The sequence below is a fragment of the Myxozyma melibiosi genome (genome assembly GCF_037950935.1).
Source record: "Myxozyma melibiosi strain Phaff 52-87 chromosome Unknown BZA70scaffold_4, whole genome shotgun sequence".
Taxonomy (NCBI): Eukaryota; Fungi; Ascomycota; class Lipomycetes; order Lipomycetales; family Lipomycetaceae; genus Myxozyma; species Myxozyma melibiosi.
The window spans coordinates 757,510-784,636 of NW_027042918.1; the positions used below are offsets into that span (position 1 = coordinate 757,510).

The 27,127-nt window shown below is 53.0% G+C and overlaps 13 protein-coding genes across 13 annotated transcripts; 6 read left to right on the top strand and 7 right to left on the bottom strand.

Annotated features, from left to right (window-relative positions):
- Positions 1 to 717: 717 nt before the first annotated feature.
- Positions 718 to 3,764, top strand: BZA70DRAFT_304268 (exocyst complex subunit Sec15-like-domain-containing protein; the record flags this gene model as incomplete). The annotated part of the gene is made up of 4 exons (XM_064914768.1): positions 718 to 1,122; positions 1,207 to 1,350; positions 1,402 to 1,705; positions 1,764 to 3,764. 4 exons carry the CDS (start codon positions 718 to 720, stop codon positions 3,449 to 3,451), a joined length of 2,541 nt encoding a protein of 846 aa, XP_064768983.1. The 3' UTR covers positions 3,452 to 3,764.
- BZA70DRAFT_277509 (fungal-specific transcription factor domain-containing protein) lies at positions 3,588 to 7,485 on the bottom strand. The gene is made up of 3 exons (XM_064912456.1): positions 7,126 to 7,485; positions 6,777 to 6,896; positions 3,588 to 6,360 (listed from the first exon to the last, which is right to left on the bottom strand). Exons 1-3 carry the CDS (start codon positions 7,339 to 7,341, stop codon positions 3,847 to 3,849), a joined length of 2,850 nt encoding a protein of 949 aa, XP_064768984.1. The 5' UTR covers positions 7,342 to 7,485; the 3' UTR covers positions 3,588 to 3,846.
- A 73-nt stretch (positions 7,486 to 7,558) lies between these two features.
- On the top strand, positions 7,559 to 8,543 carry BZA70DRAFT_277512 (uncharacterized protein). The gene has a single exon (XM_064912457.1). It carries the CDS (start codon positions 7,760 to 7,762, stop codon positions 8,393 to 8,395), a length of 636 nt encoding a protein of 211 aa, XP_064768985.1. The 5' UTR covers positions 7,559 to 7,759; the 3' UTR covers positions 8,396 to 8,543.
- On the bottom strand, positions 8,544 to 10,407 carry BZA70DRAFT_277513 (MBOAT, membrane-bound O-acyltransferase family-domain-containing protein; the record flags this gene model as incomplete). Its single annotated transcript, XM_064912458.1, has 2 exons — positions 10,183 to 10,407; positions 8,544 to 10,121 (listed from the first exon to the last, which is right to left on the bottom strand). Exons 1-2 carry the CDS (start codon positions 10,347 to 10,349, stop codon positions 8,546 to 8,548), a joined length of 1,743 nt encoding a protein of 580 aa, XP_064768986.1. The 5' UTR covers positions 10,350 to 10,407.
- Positions 10,408 to 10,518: 111 nt separating this feature from the next.
- Positions 10,519 to 12,493, top strand: BZA70DRAFT_310422 (Sec1-like protein; the record flags this gene model as incomplete). Its single annotated transcript, XM_064914921.1, has 3 exons — positions 10,519 to 10,713; positions 10,776 to 11,114; positions 11,177 to 12,493. The coding sequence occupies 3 exons, from the start codon at positions 10,522 to 10,524 to the stop codon at positions 12,491 to 12,493; spliced, it is 1,848 nt and encodes a 615-aa protein (XP_064768987.1).
- Positions 12,494 to 12,559: 66 nt separating this feature from the next.
- Positions 12,560 to 13,503, bottom strand: BZA70DRAFT_149196 (dienelactone hydrolase family protein). Its single transcript, XM_064909693.1, has 2 exons — positions 13,260 to 13,503; positions 12,560 to 13,193 (listed from the first exon to the last, which is right to left on the bottom strand). The coding sequence occupies exons 1-2, from the start codon at positions 13,415 to 13,417 to the stop codon at positions 12,635 to 12,637; spliced, it is 717 nt and encodes a 238-aa protein (XP_064768988.1). The 5' UTR covers positions 13,418 to 13,503; the 3' UTR covers positions 12,560 to 12,634.
- Positions 13,504 to 14,026: 523 nt separating this feature from the next.
- BZA70DRAFT_277519 (uncharacterized protein) lies at positions 14,027 to 15,233 on the top strand. The gene is made up of 3 exons (XM_064912459.1): positions 14,027 to 14,804; positions 14,865 to 14,933; positions 14,996 to 15,233. The coding sequence occupies exons 1-3, from the start codon at positions 14,141 to 14,143 to the stop codon at positions 15,100 to 15,102; spliced, it is 840 nt and encodes a 279-aa protein (XP_064768989.1). The 5' UTR covers positions 14,027 to 14,140; the 3' UTR covers positions 15,103 to 15,233.
- A 125-nt stretch (positions 15,234 to 15,358) lies between these two features.
- On the top strand, positions 15,359 to 17,397 carry BZA70DRAFT_277521 (uncharacterized protein). Its single transcript, XM_064912460.1, has one exon. It carries the CDS (start codon positions 15,429 to 15,431, stop codon positions 17,355 to 17,357), a length of 1,929 nt encoding a protein of 642 aa, XP_064768990.1. The 5' UTR covers positions 15,359 to 15,428; the 3' UTR covers positions 17,358 to 17,397.
- A 27-nt stretch (positions 17,398 to 17,424) lies between these two features.
- Positions 17,425 to 19,815, top strand: BZA70DRAFT_277523 (Oxysterol-binding protein 6). The gene is made up of 4 exons (XM_064912461.1): positions 17,425 to 17,748; positions 17,987 to 18,022; positions 18,098 to 18,315; positions 18,375 to 19,815. Exons 1-4 carry the CDS (start codon positions 17,730 to 17,732, stop codon positions 19,332 to 19,334), a joined length of 1,233 nt encoding a protein of 410 aa, XP_064768991.1. The 5' UTR covers positions 17,425 to 17,729; the 3' UTR covers positions 19,335 to 19,815.
- Positions 19,816 to 20,303, bottom strand: BZA70DRAFT_277526 (uncharacterized protein). The gene has a single exon (XM_064912462.1). It carries the CDS (start codon positions 20,130 to 20,132, stop codon positions 19,836 to 19,838), a length of 297 nt encoding a protein of 98 aa, XP_064768992.1. The 5' UTR covers positions 20,133 to 20,303; the 3' UTR covers positions 19,816 to 19,835.
- A 17-nt stretch (positions 20,304 to 20,320) lies between these two features.
- BZA70DRAFT_149242 (uncharacterized protein) lies at positions 20,321 to 21,818 on the bottom strand. The gene has a single exon (XM_064909694.1). It carries the CDS (start codon positions 21,469 to 21,471, stop codon positions 20,509 to 20,511), a length of 963 nt encoding a protein of 320 aa, XP_064768993.1. The 5' UTR covers positions 21,472 to 21,818; the 3' UTR covers positions 20,321 to 20,508.
- A 24-nt stretch (positions 21,819 to 21,842) lies between these two features.
- Positions 21,843 to 24,978, bottom strand: BZA70DRAFT_277529 (uncharacterized protein). Its single transcript, XM_064912463.1, has one exon. The coding sequence runs from the start codon at positions 24,926 to 24,928 to the stop codon at positions 21,968 to 21,970; it is 2,961 nt and encodes a 986-aa protein (XP_064768994.1). The 5' UTR covers positions 24,929 to 24,978; the 3' UTR covers positions 21,843 to 21,967.
- Positions 24,979 to 24,984: 6 nt separating this feature from the next.
- BZA70DRAFT_277531 (uncharacterized protein) lies at positions 24,985 to 27,006 on the bottom strand. Its single transcript, XM_064912464.1, has one exon. The coding sequence runs from the start codon at positions 26,895 to 26,897 to the stop codon at positions 25,353 to 25,355; it is 1,545 nt and encodes a 514-aa protein (XP_064768995.1). The 5' UTR covers positions 26,898 to 27,006; the 3' UTR covers positions 24,985 to 25,352.
- Between the last annotated feature and the right edge of the window lie 121 nt (positions 27,007 to 27,127).

Below are 27,127 nucleotides of genomic sequence, written 5' to 3' on the forward strand. Positions count from 1 at the left end.
TCTTTGTCGACGTACTTCAGTAAGGACTCCCCTATATGATTCGCTCTTATTTCTCTTATTGCTCTCTATGCGCCGGTAACCCAGTTGCTAACTCCCACTGCAGTAGGATCATTTCTATAGTACACGTCATTCTTTGATTTATTCAAAGAAGCCATTGAATCCAACTTGGTTGATGAGTTGTGCGCCTTCATGCCCAAGAGTGAGAGCTTTCTTTCTCCTAAGTGGGTTCGCCGAGATACCGTCTAGTTTTATTTCTTTTCAAGAATCCTAGGCGCTCTCGGATGTTGACCTTGGGGCCGCTTTTGCATTTTGCAGGTTACTGCAGATGTAGAGCGGTTTTCGATGATCTCTACCCTTGGTTCTATGCCTCTCCGGAGGACAGACCTTGGGCGGGCATGAATGGTAATCTGACAAGTTATTCATATGCTTTGAATGTCAAGAATGCCTGTTCTGTTATTATTTACTGTTATAATACATTTATTCACTATTATTCTCTTATATCATAATCGTAGATCAAACTGTATTGTAAATTACACTACACGTAAACATCCCCCTGTTCAACTCCCAAACCTTATGACGCAACCCTGCGCTCCTCCTCGACGCCGACATCTCCAACCTCAGCCGCCATCCACCCCATCTCCCCCTTCTCTATCTCTATCTCTCATCTCTCCTGCTCCACCTCTCATCTCTTCATCCGGAGCAATCCACCGAGCGCCCATGGCGACCTCAACCACCACCCTCTCCCCTACGGCTTCCGCCTCCATCACCGCCGTAGGATCCGAGGACCCCTCCGACGTCATGATGAATCACCTCCAAGAAGTCCTCCTCCTCAATTCTGACCCCGTCTCCCTCCTCAACTCCTTCGAAGGCGACGACTTCCTTGAACAACTTGCCCCTGTCGTCGAAGACGCTCTCAACTCCCAAGCCGTCGATCTCCTCGTCGAGCGACTGGCTACCATAACCGCCCAGAAAGAAACAGAGGTCCAGGAGCTCTGCAACAGCAATCAGCAGGAATACACAAGAGCCGTTCAGCAGCTTGCCAGAGTTAAACAGAATTCAGAACAAATGCGCTCAAGCGTGCTCGGCATCAACCAATCAATCCAGCAATCCGGACGCGCTCTCGTAACAAAAGTACCCCTTCCTCTACATCATCTGTTTTGATCTCTTGATCTCTCTATCATCTACTCCTCATTCTAACCCTCGCAGAACAAAATGCTCAAAGACTCGCAGGGCGCCAGGAGCAATATCGACGATGCCACCGCCGCCCTGCGCCAATGCCTCAAAGTTCTGCACATGACAAACCAAGTCTACGAGATGATTGAACAAAAGAAATACTTCCAGGCTCTCAAAGTATGCTCCTCTACCTGCCATCCTACTCAACCTACCGCTAACTCCCCTCAGAGCCTCGACGACCTGCAAAAAAACCATCTCCAGGAAGTCGCGCAATTCGAATTCGCCCAACGCATCCGCCACTCCGTGCCCGTCATGAAAGACACCATCAAAGAAGACGTCCACACCGATCTCTCGGTCTGGCTCCAAAGCGTGCAAGAGGTCGTTCCTCAGATCGGCATGATTGCCTTCAGCGCCACAGAAGTCCGTCGACGCAAATGGAAGGCTAAAGTTGACAAAGACCCGCAGTTGCGCTTCTACAAACTAAACTCTGCTGTCGAACTTGCCATGGAGCAAGATGATGACGATGAGCACTGTAAATCTCACCCCATAGACTCCCCTCATTCTATTCAACCTTGCTAACTGTTCTATAGTCGACCCCCTTGACAACGCACACATCAAAGTCGATCTCACCCCGTTCTACGACTGCGTGCTCATCTACACCGCCCTCGGCTCTCTCGACGAGTTCCGCGAACAATACGCCTACGGCCGCGTCCAAGACAAAGACCAACTTCTCCCCAAATCAATAGCCTTCACCGACGACGACATCAGTCCGCTCGAAAACCTCCTCCACAGCGCCTGCGGCTTCGCCATCGTCGAGCGCGCGACAGTCCGCATGGCATACAAAGTCCGCACCGCCGAATCCGTCGACGCGCTCTGGGAATTAATGTGTCAGCGCATCGCCGACCTTATCGATCCCGTGCTGCCGACCTTGCAAAACCCTGAAACCCTGCTGCGCGTGCGCACCTTGCTCGGTCTCTTCATCCAGACGATGGAGAGCTTTGAGTTCTCGGTCGTCCGGCTGCATAGCTTCATGCTCTCGTTGTTTGGCAAGTACTCTGACTTTCTCAAAGAGCGGTTTGCTCAGGAATTCAGCCAGAGCGTCATGGAAGACGACTACATGCCGATGGTCATCAACCAGCGCGAACTCTGGGAACAAGTCGTAAACATCAGCTGGTACCAGGCCGACGTCGACCCAGACAAAGTCACATTCCCATGCGTCCTGCCATTTTCCCAAGTCTACCCGCTTTCCTGCGCCGAGCTGCGCAACTTTGTCAACCAGCACTACAACTTTGCAGACGAGTTCACCGAGCAAAACCCCGGCCAGATCGAGTCGCGCCTGCGCACGTCCGTCGACGAACTGCTGGTCGACGTCGTCTGCGCGATCTTGATCAAGCGGCTCAAGAGCAGCAACCGCGAGGAAATCGTGCAGATATTCATCAATCTCGAGTACTTTGAGATCGCAGCATCCGCGATCGAGCACACGCTCAACGAGACCGCGACAGTGCACCTCGCTGAACCGATCAAGCTGCGGGCGGTCACTGAATTCGCGCAGGCGCGCAAGAACGCCGAGCAACGCATCTTCGAGCTCATCAACTCCAAGATCGACGACTTTCTCGAAATCGCAGAGTATGACTGGGAAACGACGGTCGAGAACTCTGCGCCGAGCTCGTACCTCGTCGACATGGTCCGCTTCCTCGAAACGCTCGTCAACCAAACGCTCGTGCACCTGCCAAAATCCATCACGAGCTTTCTGTACTTTGACGCGTTCGACCACCTCGCGACCTCGATGCTCGACCTCATCCTCCACGCCGGCCGCCGGATCAGCAAACCCGCGCTGCACAACTTCAACCGCGACGTGCACTACGTCGAGAGTTTTGTCTACGAACTCGGCCAGCCGAAAAGCAAGCCCTCGTCCTCCGCCGCGCTGACGACCGTCACCGCCTCGCTCGGAAACAGACTCACCAGCCGCTCGCGCAACCCGTCCGTGACCAGCAACGCGAGCAGTAACCCGCCAGAAGACCCAGTCCTGGTCCGCCACCGCAGCGGCGACGACACAGACGACAACAGTCTGCTCACGACCTTCACCGAGCTACGGCAGACGATCGACCTGCTGATGTCGCCCAATATCGAGGAGTACAACAACACCGAGGTCAGGATGCGCAAGTACGGCCGGGTGAATCCGCAGAACGCGATCGCGCTCGTGGAGAAGTTGCATGCTGCGCCGATCGCGCCGCCGTCGCGGTCGAGAATGCTTTATCGCGGGCGGAACAACAATTAGCAAAGGCGAGAGAGAGTGTATGATTACCGATGGAGTAGAAAGGTGTTGTATCATATTATCTTCCTGAGTTGTACAGAGTATGCGACGACTTGATGGTCGAGATTATTGCATGGGATAGAGAAATGATTAGGTGATAGGTTACATTACATCCACACTACTCAATGCTTATCGAAGGCGTTACCAGCAAATCGTACATCCAGAGTCCCCCAAAACCGTAAACAACAATAAAAATTAAAGAGTGTAAACCGAGATACAACTGCTTGTATCACCTTTAAACAACAAAAGTGACGTGCCAACTCCGTTAAAAACACATACAAAGAAACGCGTAAAGACCAGTACGCTCGTAGCTACCGAAGCTTAGATTCTAGAACAGATTGAAACAAATGATTAAAAGACTACTTCTTGACGGCAGTTTTGGCATCAGTAGCCCTCGCTGCTCCCGCGTTCACCGTACTTCCAAGATCCCACGTCATATCCCCAAAGATCTCATTAAAAAACGAGTCGCCGTTCGCGCTCGTGCTTCCGTCCGCGAGCTGCTGCGCCTGCTGTTCCTGCTGCGCCTGCTGCTGCTGATAAATCAGCTGCTGGACCTGCTGCGAAAGCACGTCTGGCTGCTGCGTGTCGGAGTTATTGAATTGCTGCGCGGCGGTGGAGGAGGAGGAAGAGGCCGTGAATCCCGGGACGGACGGGTCCGTGAACCAGGTCGACGAGCCAAAGTCCAGGAACGAGTTTTCGCCGACGCGGTCGGCGTCGATGACCACCTGGTCCTTGTTGTTCTCGAGCGCGCGGAGCCAGGTCTCGTCGAAATCGTACAGGTACGGGTTCGGAACCTCGTCGTCCACGGGCGGGAACGTCGATGGCAGGACTAAGGTATCGGAATATGACGTGCCGGGGGGAAGAGGCGGAAGCATCGAGTTTGACGGTGACGATTGTGCCGCGGTGGCTAGTGTCGGCGTAGGAACGACTAGCTGGGGCTGCTGCTGCTCTTGTCTGCGTTGTGCTTCCGATTTCCTTCGCTCGTCGACTTCCTGCTGTTGCTGTAGCTGCTGGTGTTGATGCTGCGCCAACGCGGCAGCGACTGCGTTGTTGTTTGTAGCCGCAGACGTCGATAGCGTGCGTCGCCCATTCGAGCCGTCGCCGGAGGAGTTTGCGCCATCAGACTTTGCCGCTCCAGGACTATTACTCTCCTTGCCGTTGAAATCAAGAGTGCCGTACCGAACAGTCGGCGACGGAGGGCGGGAAATGATGTTTCCTTGCTCTGAAACATTCGGGTTTTTCTCCAACTGCAGTTTGTGGAAATACCGCTCTTTGAGTGTCGTGCACCAACTTCCCGCAATCGACCAGTACTCCCTCATCAGAACCAAAAACTTGAGGTTGACGGTCAAATGCTTCTTCGCCATCTGTGAGATTGCAGGATCGGCCGAGAACGCGTTGACGATGTGGACGGTGGCCGAGTTATACGCGCCAAACCCGACAAAAGCAGCCGGCAGCACGTCCTCGACCTGCAAAGTGTCGTTGAGGATACCCGAGATCGAGCACGCGGCCGCCGTGAGCTTGTTTGCCGAGCGCTCGATGAACGAGATTGGCGGGGCTTCGAACTTGGAGTTTAGATGGTCGTAGGGGTACACGCATCGATGCAGGGCGCATAGACATTGCTGGATCGCAACGTGCATGTGCACGAACGTGCCCGCTTGCTGGGTTGCGTCTAGCGCAATCAGGTTATCCCGCGAATATACCAGATGGGGCGGTAGCGATGAGTAAAACCGGTCAATCTCCCGCTCGAGCTTGTGGAATTCAGAATACTCGGTCCAGGGCGGGAAATTTTCCTTCTTTCGGCCCATGTTGACGTACGATGCAATGTGGCCCCACATGATCACCGACTTGATATGATACCCAGGTAGTTCGAGCGGCACGCGGGGTAGATCTGGATCGTTTGGAGGGTATTCACCCGAAAGCATCTCTGTGACGACGGGGATGTTGTTCAAGAACGCATGGTCGCTGGAAGGGAGCGAGATCTGGCATTCTTCCTCCATGAGCAAGAACGACCGCTTCGGCCCAGAATGAGCTAATCGGTCAAAAACCAGCACGCTCCACCAGGTCTTTCGACGGATCTCGCGATCTACCCAACTCAGCTCGGGATCATCAAACTCCTTGTTCAAACCTAAAGTCGCCGCCATGCGCATCGACAGTCCCGAGTAGATGGCTGCGCGTCCACCGTTCAATCCACAGAAATCGCTGAATCCCATGATCAACAAAGCCTGAGTGGTCTCGATCGTGGGCTCATCAAATTCTTGACTAAGAAGCTTTCTTGCCTCGAGAAGGAACGGCTCTCCGGCCGCGTACCTCGGCTGAGTCATGATTTCAGGATGTCGCGAGAACCTGGCTGAGACAGCACAAACAGCCAAGACGAGCAGAGGATTGACTTGTCCGGAATGCAGCCGGGGAACGAACGAGGGCTTGTGAAGGAAAGCGTAGGACTGGTTGTTGAGGTATCGAAAGTACAGTTCGGTCAAGTGCTCGATTATCTCACTATCTGGCATCCGTACGTTTGACAGATTGGAGGCCAGAGGCCGATCGCGAGAGCTGGAGGTGTCGGACTCTGCGGTCACGTTTCCGGCCGTGCCAGTATAGCCATTGTCAACATCTTCGCTGCTAGGGGTCCCGTTGTAGCCGTAGCTAAGACCGTTTTTAAAGGAGCCGTCCGCGTGGCGTTTTAATCGAGAAGAACCAGAGCCCGCTGGGTTGTCGTTGCTTCCAGAGCTGTTGTTGGGGAAACTTGTGGAGGGTTGTAGAGGGGGAGGAGCGGGACGAGCGATGGGCATTGTGGAGAGCTTGTTTGAGACGTGATATGGCGAGGAGGGATTGCCGACAGCGGGGGGTTTTATGTGACGTTCCATCATCTCGAGGCGCTACAGGAGACGAGTTAGTGGTTGCGATCATGGATGAGAGGATCTGTCTGCGCGGCTGTAGTTATCTCCGAACTTGACTATATATAGCATCAAGGTGGTGGAAGTAAAGAAACAGAGAAAGTGATGGTTGAGGTGAAAAAATTGACGCGTGGGGATGCAGGAGGGAGGCGGGTATGCGTGGTTTAGCGTGAACGGGGTACTGACGAAACCGAGGGTAGAGGGGTAGATATCTCCGAAAAGCGACAAAGGGTTATTGTCAAGAGTTGAGATCGTGTCGTGATGAGTAATAAAACACCAAGACTGACAGGAAAAATTGACGAGGGAAGACGGCAGAGATTGAAAGTCGAACGGGAGAGCAGCGGCAGCAGAACGCGAAAGAACAGCAAAAGAGGGAGTAAAGGATGAGGATTATGTACCTTATTGAGCATTTCATGGTAGCCGAACCGCGATCCTCGGTTTTTGACGGCGGGATACTGGCAGGGAAGGTCTCCACGGAGACAGTTAGCGCAGGCGGGACGGTCGCCGGAGCATTTGACCTGTGGAGAGAGTCAGCGAGGGAAGGATTGGGGATGGTGAAGGGGCGCGTGCGAGCGGGTAAGCGAGACGACAGGTGAAGAGTTGACTGAAGCAGTGAATGCGACGGAACAAAATAGAAAGCAACATTGAAACAACAGTGAATAGAACGATGGAAAAGACAGTCGTCGCGCAATCGCTGCTGGCTCGCTTTGGCGGAGTAGATGTGCACGAGCAGGTTGAGAGTAATACCTTCTTTTTCCGGCATGCGATGCACGCGATGACAAGTTTGCGTCTGTCAGCGGACGACTGTGAAGAGGACGAGTGAGCAGAATGCCGCGGACGGGCGTGTTCGTGCGTTTTTGAAGGCGCGTCCGAGTCGTGGGCGGAGTCGTCTGGGTCCAGTTTGAGATCGCGGGCGGGGCGGATGGGGTCGTGGTCGGGGTGGGAGGGGCCAGTTGCAGGCATTGCAGCCGGACGCTCGAACGAGCGTCAGAGCAAAGGAGGAGGAGGAGGAGATATCAGGGATGCGCAGGACGAACGCAGGGCAGGCGCAGACAGAGAGAACAGGGAAATAGGGACTCTTTGACGGTGAAGCAGGTGCGGAGGAGGAGCAAAAGCAGCAAAGTCGAGTCTTCAGCGCCGAATCAGACTGCCGCTAATTGTGGCAGTGTAAGTGTGGCGGTGGCACTTCCCCAGTGGCGGTGCATTATCGCCTGCACTCGCCACTCCGCTGCTTCTGCTATCTTCGACATCTTCCCTGCTCTGATCTGCTTTGATCTGGTTGTTGTTCTGTTGATTCAACTATTATTGCAATATCTACTATAGTATTCATCACTACAGCATCTACTACACCTACACATACTCTCATCTACTCATCATCACCATGTCGCTCAACTGGGTCATGCTCGACCGCTCCGGCTCCGGCTTCGTCCCTCTTCCCGGAGAGACAACAATCTACAGCGCCCCCCAGCGCTCCTCCTTCCGTCTGCGCACCGTCGGCAAACTCGCTGGCTCGGAATCAAGCATGTTCCCCGGCCACGCGCCAACCACCGACCGTCCGCCGAAACTCGACGCCTCGAGCGGCCGCCTCATCCTCACCTCCCACCGCGTGCTCTATCTCCCTGATTCGCCCGAATCCGCCCGCTTCCGCTCCTTCGCTGCTCCGCTTGGAAATATTCGCGACGCGCATCTGGTTCAGCCTTGGTTTGGCCCGAACCAGTGGTGTTCTGTGGTTCTGCCTGTGCCGGACGGCGGTTTGCCAAACGTGCCGCTCGAGCTCACAGTCACATTCAAAGACGGTGGCGCCTTTGAATTCGACGAGTCCTTCGTCCGCATTCGTGAGCGCATGAATGATGGAATTAATCACATTGACGATCTCCCGAGCTATGCGCCTGCATATGCTGCTACTCCTGCTGCTGCTGCTCCTGCTGCTGCTCCTACTCCTGCTCCGGTTCATCCAACAGCTTCAGATGCTGACGATCTGCCGCCACCACCGTACGAGTCAGCTTTGTCTGGCTGATCTCCATGCTTCCTCTTTTTTTTTTTTTCATTTTATGTACCATATATCCACACCACAGACTATTCTTGGCTTCTTCTTTTCTACTTCTTTAACTACATGACGGAGTTCGGGTTCAATTTCTTTACATTTCACATAATAATATGCTCTATCTTACTCCTTCCTACTCCTCGGCCGCGGCAGCGACTTCTTCGCATCATCAAACGTATTCGTAGCCCGCCGCCTAAACTCCTGCAAATCCTGCTTCAGCGCACTAATATCCTCTGTCATCTCCCCTCTCATCAACTCCAACGCCTCGTCCAGCTCCTGATCCGGAACTCCGAGCGTCGGCTCCCGCGCAAGCACCCGCTCGACCTCCACCGGAATCTTCTTGATGCGCGCCTGCTCGATCTCGAACCGCAGCTTGTCGAGCTTCGAGGAGATCTCCGTGCGCGCCGCTAGTTTGGCTTCGATATACTTCTTCACTTTCTTTTGCGAGAATGTCGTGATGAAGATAAAGATTCCGATATGCACGTAAAAGTACACCGTCGACCATACGTAAAGCGAGTCCCTGAACGTCAGAATCACAAACGGCTGCACAGTGTACTGCAGCGACATCTGCGAAACCACATACGTCAGCGCGTCGTAGTATTTCTTGTACGGTCCCGGCTGACTCAAATCCGGCGACATGAAAAACGGACGGATATATCTGCGCGCGCTACGACCACACGACTGCAGAAACGCACCGGTGATGAACGTCAGATAGTACCCCGGCGACACACCGTGCCAGAAAGCAGACGTCGCAAAGGTAAACAAAGTGCTGCGGAACCCAGGTCGCTTGCCCTTTGGCGTCACCCGCAGATACACATATGTCTTGAGCCACTTGTTTGTGTTCATATTCCACGTCTCGAGCAGCGCGTGCATGTTCTGTCCCGTCTCGTGTCTGTACGGGTCGATATTGCGCACGCGGTCCCATTTGCGCTTCTTTGTCACCGGATCGATGCCGTTGTAGCTCAGACCAGAGAGAATGCACGCGCCCTCCGCCAGAGTCCACGCTCCGTAATACTTCAGCCGGTAGGCAAACCCAAGCGGCCACATGTAAAACGCGCGGTAAAAAAAGTTCCTGCCGAGGTACGTGTCCGTGAACAGCACGCCGGAACTAAACTTGCTCGACATTATAATCCAGAGCGCGATCCACATCACGCCCTCGGCCGCCTTCCGCGCCGCAACCCGTCCCGATCGCGGAATCTTGCGCTTGTGCTTCCGCGGCTTGCCGTCGGGGTGGGGCGTCGTGTACTCGTTTTCAAAGATCGAAAAGTCGAGCCAGCGCCGGAACTCGGAGTAGTCGAACGAGGGGCCGACCATGAGCGACGGGAAGAAAAACACGTAGGTGAGGTAGTCGAGCAACGGAGGTAGGGTAGGCAGAGCGCGGTCTTTCTGCAACGAGCTCAGTTCAGAGGCCGGGCGGCGGCCGTCGTGGACGTTCCAGCCAAACGCGGAGAGCTTCATGACCAGCACCATCTGCGAGCCGGTGATGTCCATGCGCCCAGAGCTCGACGTGTCCTCGGGCGACCGGTACCGCTCGATATGGTTGATGGTCAGATGTCCCATGACAAAGACAAACACCATCCACGGCATCAGCGGCGACTTGACGTACTTTGCCAGGCCGTATGTGCCCATGGCCGAGATCATCAGCGTCTGTACTCCGTCTTTGAGGTCGAATATTCCGAGCAGGTAGAACGCAGAGACACTATTGATTCCTCAATCAGCATAACCCTCACTTACTCATATCCACCATCAATCAGACATACGCGATACAAAACAGCTGCTTATAAACCGGCGTATAATCAGGCAGCCGTTTGAGAACCGCACAGAGCGGATACGAAAGCACAAAGGTCAAAAACAGCTTCAGCGGGTCGGTATCGAGCCCGATCTGCTTCGCGGCCGCGCCCATCGCGTCGTCGATGATTCCGATCATTTTCGTCCTCGAGAAGATGCCGAATTGCGCTGAATTGCAGGTTCGCGATAACGCAGCAAGCAAAGCGCAGCCTCGGCCTTGGAAGCTCGAGCGAACTTTTTCTTCTTTGTTGTTTAGCGGTGACGTCACCCGACCCCTTAGTTACCTTTTTGAGATTACTAGGGGGACTGAGATGTCGACCACAGAGGGCTGCGGCCTCGACTGGCTGATCTCTGCACACTCGTCCTCCACGATGGATCTCTTCAAAGCTGCTCAGACGTATGTCGACAAGCTGCTGGATACGAAGGCGTCTGCGCACGAGGTCAGCGGGGTGTATGACTCGTCTGGCGGGAAGATGAAGATCCTGCTGCTCGACGCTGAAACCGTATGTGCCGGCCTCGAGTTCAGGTTGTAGATTTGCTGGTATTGATATTGATGTTGATCTAGACTTCTATATTGTCGATGATTACGACGCAGTCGCTGCTGCTGAAGAACGAGGTCTATCTAATAGAGTATGCTACTTCCCTCTTTGCAGCGACTTTTATCTCTACAGCAACTAACAACGTACACACCAGCCGACTAGATAATCCCAACCGAGAACGAATGCGACATCTAAAATGCGTGGTGTTTGTGCGGCCGACGACCGAGTCTGTGCAGATAATTGTCGACGAACTGCGGGACCCAAAGTACGGCGAGTACGAGCTATATTTCTCAAACGTCATAAAGAAGAGCGCGCTCGAGCGCATGGCGGAGGCGGATGATTACGAGGTTGTCAAGGCGGTGGTTGTATGTTGTCTTACTTGAATACCTTGAGTTGCTCGATGAGTGCTTTGCTGACAGGAGTATAGGAACTATTTGCGGACTATCTCGTAATCAACAAAGACCTCTTTGGACTAAACCTCTCAGCACCAGAGCAGTGCATATTCGGCGACGCCCCCGAGTCCTGGGCGCCAGGTCCGTTCATGCGGTCGGTGGAGGCAATCACCTCGGTGCTACTAACGCTCAAGAAGAAGCCTATAATTCGCTACGAAGCAAACAGTCCTCTGGCCAAGAGTCTGGCGATCGAGACGCTGTACAATATCCAACAAGATCCCAAGCTGTTTGATTTCAGACAGATGGACACGCCGCCAGTGCTGCTGATACTTGATCGGAAGAATGATCCCGTGACGCCGCTTCTCACGCCCTGGACGTACCAGGCGATGGTGCACGCCTATCTTGGAATCAAGAACGGGCGCGTGGATCTGTCAGGGGTGCCGGACGTGCGACCGGATATGAAGGAGATAGTGCTGGCAGCCGACCAGGACCCGTTCTACAACGACAGCATGTTTATGAATTTTGGCGATTTAGGAGCGTCGATAAAGGAGTACGTTGACAAATACCAGGCGCGAACACGGTCGAATATGAATATCGAGAGCATTGCGGACATGAAGCGGTTTGTGGAGGACTACCCTGAATTCCGCAAGCTGTCGGGAAACGTGACGAAGCATGTGACGCTTGTGTCTGAGCTTTCGAGACGGGTGAATACGGATAACCTGCTGGAGATCAGCGAGCTCGAGCAGAGCCTGGCATGCAACGACAACCACGCGCACGATCTCAAGCAAGTCCGTCTGTTCCTCTCACACAATCTCCCGGACGAGACAAAGATAAGGCTGGTGGCGCTCTACGCACTGCGCTATGAGCGCGGTGAGCAACCATCGCAGCTGCCGTCGCTGCTCGACCAACTCAACCGCGCGAACGTGTCGCCGACTAAACTGCTCGCTCTGAAAACATTACTCCGGTACGCGGGCGACAAGGAGCGACAAGAAGATCTGTTCAAAGCAGACTCGATTTTCTCGCGCGCGCAGTCCGGATTCAAAGGTCTTCAAGGGGTCGAGAACGTGTACACGCAGCATGTGACGTTACTCGAGCGCACGCTGGGCGCGCTGGTGAAGGGTCGGCTGCGGGAGAACCTGTACCCGTTTATCGAGGGGGGCGGTAGTTCGCGGGACAAGGCGGCGGACATTGTTGTGTTTTTCGTGGGCGGGGTGACGTATGAGGAGGCGAAGCTTGTTGCGCAGATTAACGCGTCCACGCCGGGGTTGAGGGTAGTTGTGGGTGGGACGGCGGTGCATAGTAGTAAAACGTTTATGGAGGATATGGAGTATGCGAGCACAAAGTGGCAGTGATGTTCCTTATTAGAGTAGTAAACATCGTGTTGAGTAGTAATGTTTATAGAGGGTAAGGAAGTAGTGATATTTATAGTATATATAGTATAGATATCAGTATATTTGTCTTAACTAGTACATCACTCATTCAAAGTAAAGTGCCTATTTCATGTGGAAGCTGAAGAAAGCAACCATGTTGAAGAAAGCGCGCTCCTTGGCGTAGAGAGTCTGGGGAACGGTAGGATCACCACGGACAGCGAAGCCGTGGGAGACGCCGGAGAAGACGGTGATCTCGTAGATGGCCTTGTTCTTGGTGAGGATGGCCTCGGTCTTGATTCTGTTCTCGACAGGGAAGATAGGGTCGGTCTCGGCGGCCTCGATGATCAAGGGCTTGCGGACGAGCTCGACCTCCTCGTCGTCGACGAAGGACGGGTGGGCGATGGCGCCGACGTCGATCTTGTTGGCGCCGAGGAGACGGACGACGTACTTTGCGCCGTAGCAGTAGCCGATGGCGGCGATGGAGGTGGGGGCGAAGTCGGCCTTGATGTTGGCAAGGACGGACTCGACGAGGGGCTCGGTGACCTCCTTGGGGTGTTTTCCGAGCCAGGTGCCGAGGTCGTACTCCTGGAGCTTCTCGAAGTAGGTCCAGGGGACGGGGTCGCCGTTGAAGAGGTCGGGGACGACGACGAGGTATCCCTGGGCGGCGAAGTCATCGGCGATGCTGGAGGAGTTAGATGGTGTTGAACATGGATAAAGAGAGTGGTTGTGATGAGGAGAGGAGACTTACAGCTTGGCGTTGTTGAAGACAACACCGAAGATATCGGTGATCAAGAAGATGACCTTCTTGCCGGTACCCTTCTCGCCGGAGATGTAGGTCTGAACTAGAGGGGTGTTAGGGATGAGTGGTGAAGTGATGATGGGTTGAATTGATGTCGGCCTTAACATCAGCGCATAGGTGGGCAGCAGGCAGAGCACAGCAATGCAACAGCTCTGAGCCCACTCAACTACTCAATGCAAGGCAACAGCATTAATCAAGATCTACAGAACCAATTGAGCTACTTACTTCCGTGGAAGTCGACCATCTCGCCGACGGTCTCGCCCTCTAGAAAGACAACAGATTAGCATATGGCACAGCACAGCACAGCACTACAACGACACAGAGAAGACGCACCGTGCTTGACACCAGTCAGGCAGCAGATTCCGGGTGGGTTAGAAGACATTGCGGGTGAATTGAGTGCGTTTGAGGAAGCAGGAAGCAGGTAGAGGAGAGGGAAGAGGGAGAAGTACGTGGAAGCAGACGGGCGGGTTCCGGGGCCTTTTATCGTCGACCTTCGATAAGCCGCTGGCCGACCGAGCTTTTGTTCGTATTCGTCTTCTGCCCTGACCCTGGTCTGACGCCATCGCGTTGCTGCTGCTGCTGTTGTTGCTGCTTTATTCATTGTTTTGTATTTATTCAATTCATTGTATTCATTCAATTGTTTGGTATTTTTTTGTATTAGAAATAGCAGCTGTATTTCTTCTTAATAAAGACAATCATCCTCTGTTTTGTAATATCTCCACTCCGACTCTTCTGCTCTGCTCCTGCCCTAAACCGACTTCTTCCTCTTCCAACAGTAAACAAACCCACTTCACCATCTCCTCCTCTCTTCTTCACCTCCCCAACTCTCTATGCCGGTCTACGACGTCAGAAGACGCCTTCTTCGCGGTCTAACCGGCGGCAGCAGTGCTGCTGCTGCTGCTGCTCCCGCAACAACACCCTCCAACACAACATTCGACTCCGCCGCCGTGGACTCCTCCATCGACACCCCCACCGCCCGCGGCCGTCTCTCCGCGTCTCCTGTGCCAATGTCCATCGGCGAGACATCCTTCTACGGCTCTGCTTCTGCCTCCGACTCTGCTCCGGGATCTAACTCGGCCTCGCTCTTCACGCCCGACGCCGCGGCCGGCTCATCGCACCCTTCGCAGCTCGCCGCCGGATCTCCTCCTCGCGTTCGGCGAAGACTGCCCTCGCGATCTTCCGGTGCCGCGCAACGACTGCCGCCTCAGACGACTCCAGTCGCAGCAGGTCCGGCCCCGCACAATCACCACAACCACCTCCTCCACCACGGCCACGGCCACCGCCACAACCACCATCTGCACCTGCACAAGAACGCGCCCGGCAGATCATCGCCGTCGCTGAGCACGCCCAAGTCGGCGCCGATGATGGCGAACCCGAGCAGTATCCTTGAAAACCGCGGTGATATCATCGTGCGCAATTTCGCGACAAATGAGCCGGAGATGGTATATCTGCGTACCGAGGTTCCGCTTGATGAAAAGACACAGGAACTCGAGTGTGCGTTTCTACTTCTTCTCTTATAGCCCCATACATTTAACTGATTTTTTCTTTTTTTAGCTCGAGAATATCGCGTCAGAAAACATCTAAAACAAGTCTACAAAGATCACAACCTACAGAAAAACGAGAGTACGTATACCTCCCAGATCACCATATCTCTACCGCGACTAACTCACTCTCACTCTCCACAGAGCTATTACTGCTCGTTCAACGAGATCTGAAGCGCATCGTAGCAGAACTGGACGACGACGAGTGGATGTTTGAGCCTGGCTCGGAAATCGCTTCTGATCTCGCATAGACTCTTATTCATGTACATGTACATAGTTTGCTTTTGCTGGGTCGCATGTGTTGTTTTCTTTATGGCGTTTTATTGTTAAGAGCCTTTCTTGTAAATTTATTCATCATTCAAATAACTTATAACTACTCTACAATTAATATATAAATTGCATTAGATCAGATATGGAAAGCAGACAGTTGGTAGAGGGCAAACCCTACACTTCAAAACGGGCTGACCACCTGCCTCTCCTCCCTCCTCCCTCCTCCCTCCTCCCTCCCCTCCTCCCTCTTCACCACCCCTCGACTCACGAACCCCTACGAGCAAATAACCCGCAGTCAACCAACACCATGCAGGCTGTTACTTTCAACAGTCCCACCTGCGGTTCCAACGACATCGACCCCGACCTCGACATCGACCTCGACGAGAACGACGAGCACGCCGCGACCGAGCCCGCAAACCAGGCCGACGCCGAAATCCAGTTCCTGCGCCAGTTCGCCTCCACCGACGGCGGTCGCTATCCGCCTTTAATCCACTCACCTCTGATCCGGTCTGCCAGTGCAGGTCTTTCTCCGCAGCTTGGATCTCCTGGCGCAGCTCAGGCTGGTGACCTAGCTCAACCGAAAAGCGGGCCGGGCAGCGCTGTCTCTCCTGGTTCGGCGATGTCGTTTTCTGATTATTCCGGACAGCATCACCGTATTTACTCTCCGACTCATTTGCACCCGGTTTGTGACGGCGAGAAAGGGTTGACGCCCGCGAGTGCCACCTCCGCAGACCTTCTCGACCTCATGAACGAGAAACTGAGCGAGTCGCCGAGCAAGTCGCCGAAATCTGCCGTGTTTCTCGCAATGTCTCCGGGCGTGCCGCCGGCTGAACAGGCGGAGCTAGAACAAAGACTCAAACTCCAGCTCGCGTCGAGCATTGACCTGATGCAGCCTCCACCTGAGGACACGTTTGACTATGCGTCTGCTTATTACAACTCGATTGCCGACGAGGAGAAAAAGGACGGTTCTGATCCTGCGGAGGAGAATGTGATGGCTAAACCGCTGTTTGTGAACTGTGATACCCCGGCTGTACTCGAAAAGACCTCGGAAGACTCCTCGCCCTGGAGTGCGTCGCAGATGCATCCCGCATCCATTGACGAGTCGGTCAAGCCTCCGCCTATGTCGCTGTCTGTTGATACCTCTGCCTATGCGCGCAACAAAAACCCTGTTCTTCCTCCCCCGATTCTGTTGTCGTCTGGTACCTCTTCCTCAGGCCAGAGCTGTCTTTCTTCTTCTGATTCTGCGGGCAGGCCTACTAGCTCTGTGTCTTTTGTCGACGACATCATCGAGCGCGAGACCGAGATGAAGAAAGACGCGGCTGCGCCTTCTACCGCTGACTCGAGACTGTCGTTTCATTTTACGTCTTTTCCTCAGGTTTCTGCTGTTGACTGTCCTTCTGCTGATCACGATGAGATACCATCTGTTAAAGACACACCCTCCGAGAACGAGTCTCCTGTGATACCCTCGATTTCTGTTCAGGCTCCGTCCAGCGGGAGTGAGGCGAGCGTGCTGTTTGTTGATGCTGTGGTCGAGGAGGACCATACTTTGTCCTCATCCTCTGGAACTTCTCCTTCTTCTTTCCAGACCAGGGAGGATATTACTAAACTTGAAAAAGACGAGCAGGCCATGACCCCGGTCAACAGTTTGGCAAGCATCATCAAGGTGCCACCCAAAGCTCTAATGAAGGATCATGACGCTGATAAAGTTGACCTCGCCGATATCAGTATTGCTATCGATGGCTGCTTTGCCTCGAAGCTTGATGACGGGCTACAGCTGTTTACTCCTACCTCGCCCCGCCGGTTCCCGGGGAGCGCGCATCTGACTCCGCTGCGACTTGCTCCGAGAGTTCGAGATCTTATTGAGGCGGACGACAGCAGCGTCAAGTCTATGGAGGAGGTCCCCTTCTGGTGGAGATACCTCGTCTACCCTTTCTACTCTCTCCTACCCCGCAAGACCTTCTTCAACACGCCCGAGCGCGCATGGCACAGACGTCTGGGCCATACGGTCGAAACCCAGCTGACGGAGGAGACCTCGCCCGAGCGGCAACTAGCGATTTCGATGCGCCGGCAGAAAGTGATGTGGAACGTGCTCGGGCTCGTGTTTACGGGCGTCCTGCTCGGAGGAGTTATTGCCGGGGTCGCGGTCTACTTTTATGGCCCGGGTGCAGAGGGCGGTCTTGTGTTGGGCAAGTATGCGTCCGTGAGCGCGGGCGCGGGTGCCTCGGGGGCGGCGTAGTAACAACAACCTTACAACCCTGCCTCTGCTGAGTTCAGGATATCATCACCAGATGATGCATTATTAGTGTTTTCCACTGCAAACTGCGCAGTTGTATCAATATAGTCAATACAACGATAAGCACATTAAAAATTACCCGATTCGGCGATCGCAGGGCGATTGCCTATCTGGGCTTATCAGGGTTTGGTTTGCTCCTCACAAACCTGCAAACGGCCGCTCGCTCGCTGGCTCTGCGAAAGCCTCCAAAGCCCTGCGATTTCCCGTCTTTTGGCTGCTGCAAACACCTTCCTCGCGCACTTTTATCGCTGCTTCCGCGCTGTCCGCTCTTTATTCCAGGCTCAGAGTAATTGCAATTGAAACAGTTTGACAATAATGGTCTTTGGTAGCAAGAGTGAGTGGTTCTCTGTTTCGCTGGTCCAGACGTGGCTGTGTTGGCTGCTGCTCCTGCGCTTCTTTGTTCTCTGCAAAGAAAGAATCAACTGCTGCCGGCTGCGGATCGCGGGCTATCGTCAGTTGCATTGCTGCAGTAATTGATATCTTGCTCTGATCTGCTGTGGTTCGTGGCGGGACACGGCTGGCCAGCATCCGGCTTCACATGGAGCATCTATAGCTGACGTCACCTCTTCCAGACAAAGACGAGAACCTCGAAGTCGTTTCCGTCGATGGTATGTCCCCGACTATTCGACAGAATGCGCATTTACTGCGCGGTGTCGCGTGCTGTTAACTAACATTCGTATCAGACATCGACGAGGTCGAAGGAGACCAGCACAACATGCTGCTGTCGATCATCGCCTCGCTGCGTCCCGGATCCGACCTGTCGCGCATCACCCTCCCGACATTTATCCTCGAGCGCAAGTCGATGCTGGAGCGTATCACAAATCAGCTTGCGCACCCTGACCTGCTTCTGCAGGCTCATGCTTCTGAGGATCCGGTCGAGCGCTTCGTGGGCGTGGTTAGAGTCAGTACTCACTTTCAATTACAATCTTAATCTCCATTCTCCAACTGACATCTCTCCAGTGGTATCTCTCGGGATGGCATATTGCTCCCAAGGCCGTCAAGAAGCCGCTGAACCCGGTCCTGAACGAGTACTTCACCTGCTACTGGGACCTGCCGAACAATACCCGTGCGTATTACATCTCAGAGCAGACCTCGCATCATCCCCCCAAATCCAGCTATTTCTACATGTCGCCCGAGAACCACATCAGGATCGACGGAACGCTTGTGCCCCGGTCGCGTTTTCTCGGCAACTCCGCCGCCAGTCTGATGGAGGGCCACGGATACCTCACGTTCCTCGACAAGACCGATTTCCGAGGCAAGACTGAAAAATACGAGCTCACGCAGCCAAACATGTACGCGCGAAATATCCTGATTGGCAAGCTAAAGTACGAGCTCGGCGACCACTCGCTCGTCAAGTGTCCCGGCAACGACCTCGTGGCCGACATCGAGTTCAAAGTCAAGGGCTTCATCTCGGGCACCTACAACGCGATCCAGGGCAAGATCTCGCGTCAGTCGACCGGAGACGTGCTGTACGAGATCAGCGGGAAATGGAACGAGGTGATGGAGATCAAAAACATGAAAACCGGCGTCAAGTCTGTGTTTTTCGACACCCTCAAGGCCAAGCCTATATTCCCCTTGGTGCGACCGATCGAAGAGCAAGGCGCGCTCGAGTCCCGACGACTGTGGCTGAAGGTGACGAACGCGCTCGCACGCAAGGACCACACCGTTGCCACCGACGAGAAGTTTGCGATCGAAGACCGTCAGCGTCAAGAAGCCAAGGCGCGAGAGGAGGAGGGCGTCGAGTGCCACCCGAGACTATTCAAGGAAGCCCCCGCGCCGCTCGAGTGGATCATCCACAAGGAAATCACGGGGACGACTCCCGAGGAGCAAACAGAAGAGATCCTGAGCATCGCGCCAATTCTACCCGGTCAACAGGCCAGCAGCGAGTTCGACATCCCTCCTCGTCGCCCTAAAGCTTAAGAGTGAAGGCGAGAAGAACAAAAGAACAAAAAAAAAAGAATAAAAAAGAGGAAGATGCAGGGTAGAATTGAACTCTTGATTTGAATTTACGTTTTCAGGCGTCGTTGATTAGTATGTCCTTTGTCATTATTTTTTTTGAAATCTGCTGTTTGTTATAGTTTTGCTCTGCGAGTTCATGTTTGTTTTATTTCTCTTTTTATATATATGTACTCTTCTTTTCTCTTTCCAGCAGGGTGTGCTGCAGTTTCTACTACTACTACTACTACTAGTCTGTGCTGTGTTTTCCTTGTTTCCGCTCATTATGTGTTAGATATCGGAATGCTTTTCTCTTTCTTATTTTGCGCTGTGTCATTTTTTCGGAATATGGTACATTGTGTGTGTGTGTGTGTGTGTTGTGTATTCAGTCCTTGAGCCTACCTATCTATTTTAATACTGTCTGTAACTTCTTTTTAAGCCGTGTTATTTTATTCAAACTGACAACCTCTTGATTGATTTCATTATCTAAACTCGCTCGCATATCATCTCTAATTTGTTAACCTGGCTATCATGGCAGGAAACGATACAGCCTGAGATGGAAGAAACATTCGCCCTTGATCGATGCGTGGACGATGAAGTTGTAGCAGAAGAAGTCGAAGAAGTAGAAGGAGGAGAAGAAAGGAGAATATGTAAAACCAAAAAGGAGACGCGGGAGAAAAGCCACATGAGATGAGACAACAGTACTAAACAAAAACTACAAGGAACAGACAGCACACGCGAAAGCAAAAGCAAAAGCATCAACAAAACAGCACTTTGAAGCATGATATACCGACTTCGGTCCTCCAAAAAAATGAAACAACGAGAAAAGATTATTATAAAGGAAAAAATTCACCGTACTAGATACTTCACTCCAACAAAACATATATCCTAGGAGCGCCTCTCATGGAGATAGGAAAAAAAAAAGAAAAAATGAATTCTGCAAAAAAAAAAAAAGCACCTTAAGCGACTATAAAGCATTAACGACAAATGAACAAAGAACCACGACACCATACTAGAGAAAATAAAAGTAGATACACAAACAAGAAGAATTGGAAACGTTCGTGCGTAGGATGGTCATGGAAAAGGCCTAGACCATGTTTATGACTGCTCTGGCGAGCAGGATTCGATTATGAGCAGGAGCAGCAGCAACGGGTGATTGCTAGGTGTGGACAGCATGGATCGGGCATTCTCCCATTCCCTTCTTTTCGAACCACGCTCGGATGCATTTGCGGTGGTAGACACAGAGGCATTCTAGCCGCGCGACTAGGTCGTCTTTCTGGAACTCTTCAAAGCAGATGACGCATTCTTTGCCTGCCTGGGACTCGGGGAGTTTGTAGACCACCATGCGGTTTCGACGTCGGGCCTGCTCTGGTGAGCCAGAGAACGTCGCGTGCGTTAGACAGTCGTTGACGTGAGTTTCGCGCTCTTCCTCGGTCTTGAATTTCGAGAGCCGGCGACCACAGATCGGACAACGATCCTCGTCGTCGTCGTCGTCGTCGTCGTCGTCTTCATCGTCGTCGTCTTCGGCGGAAGGGTGTTCACTGTCGGCTTCGCGTCGGATCAGACGGAAGCCGCGATGGGGAGGTTGAGGCGGGGCTGATGATGCGGCGGTGGCGGCCGAGATCGGAATCGTCGATTCGACAACAGAGTTCTTTGTAGCGCGCGGAGACGACGGTCTGTAGAAATGGAAGGGAGAGAAGCGAGGGGACTGTTGGAGCTGCTGATGCTGCTGCTGGTGCTGCTGGTGCTGCTGGTGCTGCTGATGCTGCTGTATTTGCGAGGTAGATGCCGGCGAGGAGGACGTGGAGGGCGAGGGAGTGTGCAAGGAGGATGACGCTGCGGCGGCGGAGGAAGACGAGACTGAAACAGACGAGCGGGCACGCGGCCGTTTGGCGAAGAACGAAGGCTGTCGGGGAGCATCCGGGAACGACGAGTAGATCTCGCGGTTCGCAGCTGCTGGCTCGCGGATGCAGTCTTCGCACGTCCGCAGCAGTGTTCCGGCCGGCTCAGGCGGCGCGCCGGGTGCGAGCGAGTATGTGCCCGGAGGATACGGAATGAAGTTGGCGGAGCAGACTCCACAGACCACTCGGCCACATATTCTAGGAGCGAGTTGTGTTAGCATGATCGTGAGAAGAGAGCAGAGGATCACAGTATGGCTCACCTGCAATGATGCCGCCGATAAAACATCGTGAACGCCCGCCGGCAGATTGGGCACTCGCCAGCCTCGCCATCGGGCTGCCAGGCGGCGACAGGAACCGCTGCGGGCTCCCGCTCGACGGCCGCCTGGCTGTCTTCAGACACAGCAGAAGCAGACGTGGTGAGTATCGATTGCAGAGCGCTCGAACGCTCTGGTTGCTGACCTTTTTGGTGTCTTGTCTTTCGGTCTTCTTGGTCTTATTCAGAAGGGAACTGTGAAGAAGTGACAGAAGCGCCGCAGCATAAATCTATCTGGACTCCGTAACTTGAAGGATTAGTCAAGGATTATGTAATATTGCTTGTATTGCTTTCAAATATATGTACAATTCATCTTCTGTCTATATACTACTCCAGCTCCTAATCAGTTCTCCTATAATCTTGCGTTAGAATCGGCTCTGGAACAGATCATCAGAATTTTGTACTCACTCTGCAAACTCGTAGCGCGTCTTCGGCGTAAGCTCGCTCGGCGCCTTAACGATCGGACGCCCCAGCAAGGGATCGCTCTCCTCGACCTCGTCACACACGATATAGTCCCCGATCTTGAGATCTAACCTGCGGTCGCAAGAGATAAACACCGGAATGCCGTAGTCGATGTTAAACCCCGGCGTGTGTTCGGGATACAAGCAGTTGCTCATCACAATCACCGTCAGCTTCAAGCCGCCTTGCTGCTTTAGTTGATCCAGGTAACGCATGCGCCAGTCCCTCTCTCCTCGTTTGAGGATCTTGCCGCTCGCTTGGAACTTCAGGTATCCCTTGATCAGCTTTTCCAACTCATCCCTGGTGTAGACCGGATCCTCTCCACGAATGCTCGCCTCTAACTGGAAGTGCGCTACCATATCGAGATACCGACGAAGAGGAGAGGTCACGCGCGCGTATCCCTCGAGAAGTCCAAGATCGGCCGACGGGCCTGGTTCGATGTCGTACCAGGTATTTGTAGGATTGAACGATTTGGGATAGATCAACTTGAGAAATCCGGCCCTTGTGTAATCTTCCGGAACCAACTTTTCTGACGACGCAATTAATCCATGACGGAAGGGCAACTGTATATTCCTCTCCGCTGCGTACATCGTCGCCACGCGGCCCGCGAGCAACATAAACTCAGAAACCACGTAACTTGCCGGATAAACATCTCTGTAAACCCGCATGTTTGCATCGGGCGTCGGGAATTCGTAAGAGGGCTCCGACGGAGTAGTCTCCATCAAGCCAAACACCGTCCTAATATCTTCATTCACCGCAATACCGAGATGGTTCGACGGCCTGGTTTGTGCACCGGCGCGCGCACGTCGGATCCGGACCTTCTCTGCCACTTCGAATCCGAGCTGCAAAGACTGCTTGTCTGACTCTGACAGTACACGAGCAGTGCCGGTGTTCCGTCCTGTGTTGTCGACATATGGTAGCTCGTACTGCTGCGGGAAACCATAGTCACCTAGCGAGTAGTCCCAGTTCATAGCCTCGCTCAGATCCCCGTATGTGACTGACTTTATGTTTCGGACGTGCGAAGGTCGCACGGCGTAGTCTATGATCTCAACATTGGCATCAAGCTTGATCGAAAACGTCAGGACCGGTCGCGGCGAATCCTCAGCCTCTCCTTCTGGCCTTCTCAACCCTGAAGCTGCAATCACCTCAGCCGGAAGCAAAGGTCGAGAACCCTCGTTCAGATATATGGTCTCCCATCTCGATGCTGCGCGGGTTATAATCTCATCATCCTTGTGGAAGAATGCCGTAGGATTGGCGATATGGACGTGCACCCACGTCGCGCCATCTTCCGCTGCTTCAATCGAAATTCCGTCGTCAATCTCCTCGGCTCCTGGTCCATCGACACAGTACACCGGTAGATCACCAAAGTCATGACGGAACTTCTCCATGCGGTCTTTTAGCTCCAGCTTGGGCATCCCTTCACCTCTCATCGCACCGCCGCCCAGGTTTTTATCTTTCTTGTAGACTATTTGTGACAAGTCTGCAACCTCACGTCCATCGAGGACATTAATCGAACGCAAGTCGACCCAACGAGGAAGCACGCCAATCTCATACAGCAACTGCCGCGCAGTACTAGCTTCAAAGGCGACAGAATCCCCCCACATGTCGATCTCTCTCAACAGCCGACCAACGAGAGAAAAAATTTTTTGGTTTTCCCCTGATGAGGCGTAAAGGCTCAGGTGCAACATAATCGTCCGAATGATTGCTTGGTCCGAGTCTGAGAATGTCGTGTGAGGTTGCTCGGCAGCGTTGATCTCTGCAGGGTCGGACTTGTTAAATTTCCGGTAATATTTGATCAGTTTCACACATTTCTCGATAAATGACCTTGCTACTTCGCCGTTGATATCGCGAACGTATTCAATTCCTCGCTCGACTTGCTCCACCCGTGTTCTGCTCGTTGCTGCAAATTCCAGATGCCTGAACCCAACCGATGATCCAGCCTGCCAGCGAATAGTGTCTTCCGAAATCAGAGTGTGAACCGCAAAATAGAAAACGTTGATTGCTTTAGGGTCAAAAGTGACCCGAGGTCTGATATAATCGGCAATGTCGAAGAGACTCATGATCTTTGACTCGTCTTGCGCCGATAATTCCCGGTGGATTTCTTCTGCCATTGGCATCAAAGAGGCATTCAAAGCCATAGCCTCGGTCTGGAAATGGCGGATGATTTTACAGACCTGCTCAGCGATTTGAATAGGAGCAATCCACACTGGAACCTCGTCCGAAGAAAGCGAAGCTCGTTTGGCGGTCTGATCGACGTAAACGTTGCCACTCGTGAGCAGGACGTCAGACATGTCGAGCGTCAGCGGCACGAGGCACGCCTCTGCGACTTTGCGAGGAACAAAATGCTTGATGCAGAATGAAGCCGCGTTCTGGTTCACTATTTGCAGTGAGCGTGTCACTGTCAATATGACCACCTTTAGTGTGAATCCGGCATTGTAGACATTCACAACAACACCAAAATCTTTCTGTTTACCGCAACATACCAGGTCTCCAGGCTCCAAGTTCTGATGCCAGAGACCTGGCGTGAAAACGTGACCAGCGGTGTAAACGCCGTTGAAAGGATTTTTGTAGAGAATGGACTGCTGGGCAAGTCTCTCAAGCCGTTGCCGCCGGCCCTCGATTCTCGACAATATCCCTTCAAGTACGGTGCCAGAACCACCCCGCAAGATTTTTGATGCAATTTTAGCAGACTCAGCACGGTTCGCGCGAGGCTGCTTGAATTTGTTCCCCGGCGCGGGTGCTCGTACTCGCGGTGGCTCTTTTAACGAGTCCTCTGGTTCTGCTTGCGTTGACTTGTGTCGGGGGTGTGTCCAAGCCAGCCGCGAGGCTCGCAGCTCTACGCCAGAGACCACACATCTCTTGCGCACAGTGCTTATTCCAGAACGTAATATCCTGGCTCGCTGCATTGTTGGTGGTGAGAAAGGTGTGCTTTTGATGCTATGGCGAGGAAGGTCGAGAGCGTCGGAGGTTGAAATAAATTTTCCCAACTCCCAACTCCACCTGAGCCGCAGCATCGTCATCCCGCGAGCTCGGAGCGGAGCTGACTGAGGTTTGTGGCAAATCTGTGGACTGTCAATGAATAGCACTGGAGCTGTGTTTTAGAATATTCTTGTTTATTATTGACGTGTGTAGCTACATAGTTAGAGCATTGTGTCAAAAACGACGGAATACGAAAAAGTAGATTTCAATATGAGAACTAGCTGAACATCGAATATCTTCAAAATAACAAGAAAAAAATTAAAAAACAACAATCACTCCATACCAATCAAAAATCATAATCAAACACATAGCATAATGTACCATACCAAACAGCTATACAACCAAACAAACTCACTGCTTATCCTCATTCGAGATCGTACTAAAACTCCATCCCTTGATTGTAGAATACTCCCAGTTCCACCCATTCCACTGCCCAGATTTGGTTCCGACTGCGTACCCGGCCCGTCTGAATGTCTCTTCATCTGTCAGCGGCTGGCCATTTAAACCCACAAGATGCGGAACAGGCTGCACTAGACCCCATTCCCGAGCGAATATTGCGTCCTTGTTGACCAACCGGCTTGCGTACTTGATGCATAGATTCTTGTTGTTTACATGGGCTGCCAAAAGAAGGGTGAGCCATTCGCAGGAAAAGGACGCCACGGAGGACGAGGTGAAAAAATCGGTGAAGTAGGCGTTTTCGAGGCTGGGGAAGATGATGGGCAGAGCATCTGGTAGACTTAGTCGGCGGTCTGCTGAAGTGTTTGTAAATTCAGAGATGTTGATGTCCTGTTCCTTTTCTTTCTCCTGCCGTTCTTCTTGTGGAGAGTCTAAAGTATGACTGAGTGACTGTGATTTTACTGATTCGTCGACCGAATCACTGTCGCTGCTCTCTGCGTTTTGTGAGCGAGGACTCTCTGACCGAGACGAGTGCACACTCGCGTCCAATCTGTCTTTGTCTTTCTCTTCTGACTGTGATTTCAGTCCGTCCTGAATCGCGTTTTCAATCAGATGGGATATCTCATGCACCGTCGTCTCGCTGTAATTTCGGGTACCGAGGTTCTGCAGCTGCTTCATGGCACTATTTGGCGACCGAAACTCAAAGCATACAGCCAGATTGACATTCTGAAGCTGGAGAAACTGCAGACTGGCAAAGTTGAGCGACAAAAATTTGCTGATCCGGCGTTCGTACAGACAGTTTGAGGTGAACGAAAGCATGTGAGCGCGGTAGACAAACTTCTTGACTAGTTCGAACTTGGTGAGCGGAATCACGCGGCCTTGGTCTAAAGTAAACTCCTGGATCCCGGGCGGGAGACTGTCCATGAACAAAGGTGAAAAGATGAGGGTGTCGAAGACGTTCCAGTGGAAACTAGTCAGTGTTGGATGTATCGACAGCGCTTCAAAGAAATTCATCAGAAAGTTTGAGAATGCAAAGATGAGCTTGTTGCGGTATTTGGGGTTGATGATGCGCGGGTGGACGGCAGGATCCGGATCTCGGATCGAGACGGAGCGCACGAAGGCCCCCGAAGGACCACGGGCGGCTATGAGCAGACTGTTGAGAGCCTGGTTGACTTCGCACACCCGTAATGTGATATTTTGGTACAGCAGTGGAGTAACGAGAGCATGGAAGCGATGGCTGACGCAGGCCAGATTTGCGAGATCAGAGTAGCAGCCGGCGGACTGTGGCGAGACGACCTGCTGCGCTTTCAGGATCCGGGAGCCTTTGAGATCAAAGACCGGCCGCGCAGTGATTCTTGAGCGAACAGGTTCTTTTTCTTGCCTGCTGAGCGAGAGCATATCGCGTCTCATTGGCACGGACGCCGCTGTTGAGAACGGCGGTGCAAGGAGCCCTACGATATGCTCGAGCAGCTCGTCCGGCAGTGCGTCTAGAAGCACCATGGTACTGGACCTATAGCAGAGAGTGTGCTAATTGATTCAACAACAACAAAAGCACCTATCAGTAGAAGCAGCAGCAGCAGCAGAGGCGGAGAGCAACAATGAGCTGCAGGTACGGTGAAGATGACCAGTTCTGTTTCTATTTATCTGAGCGTGCGGCGCACTTCCTATCGCCTCGACACTTTATCGCACCCGCGTTTTAAGCGATCTTCTCTTATCTCGCAGGCCCTTTT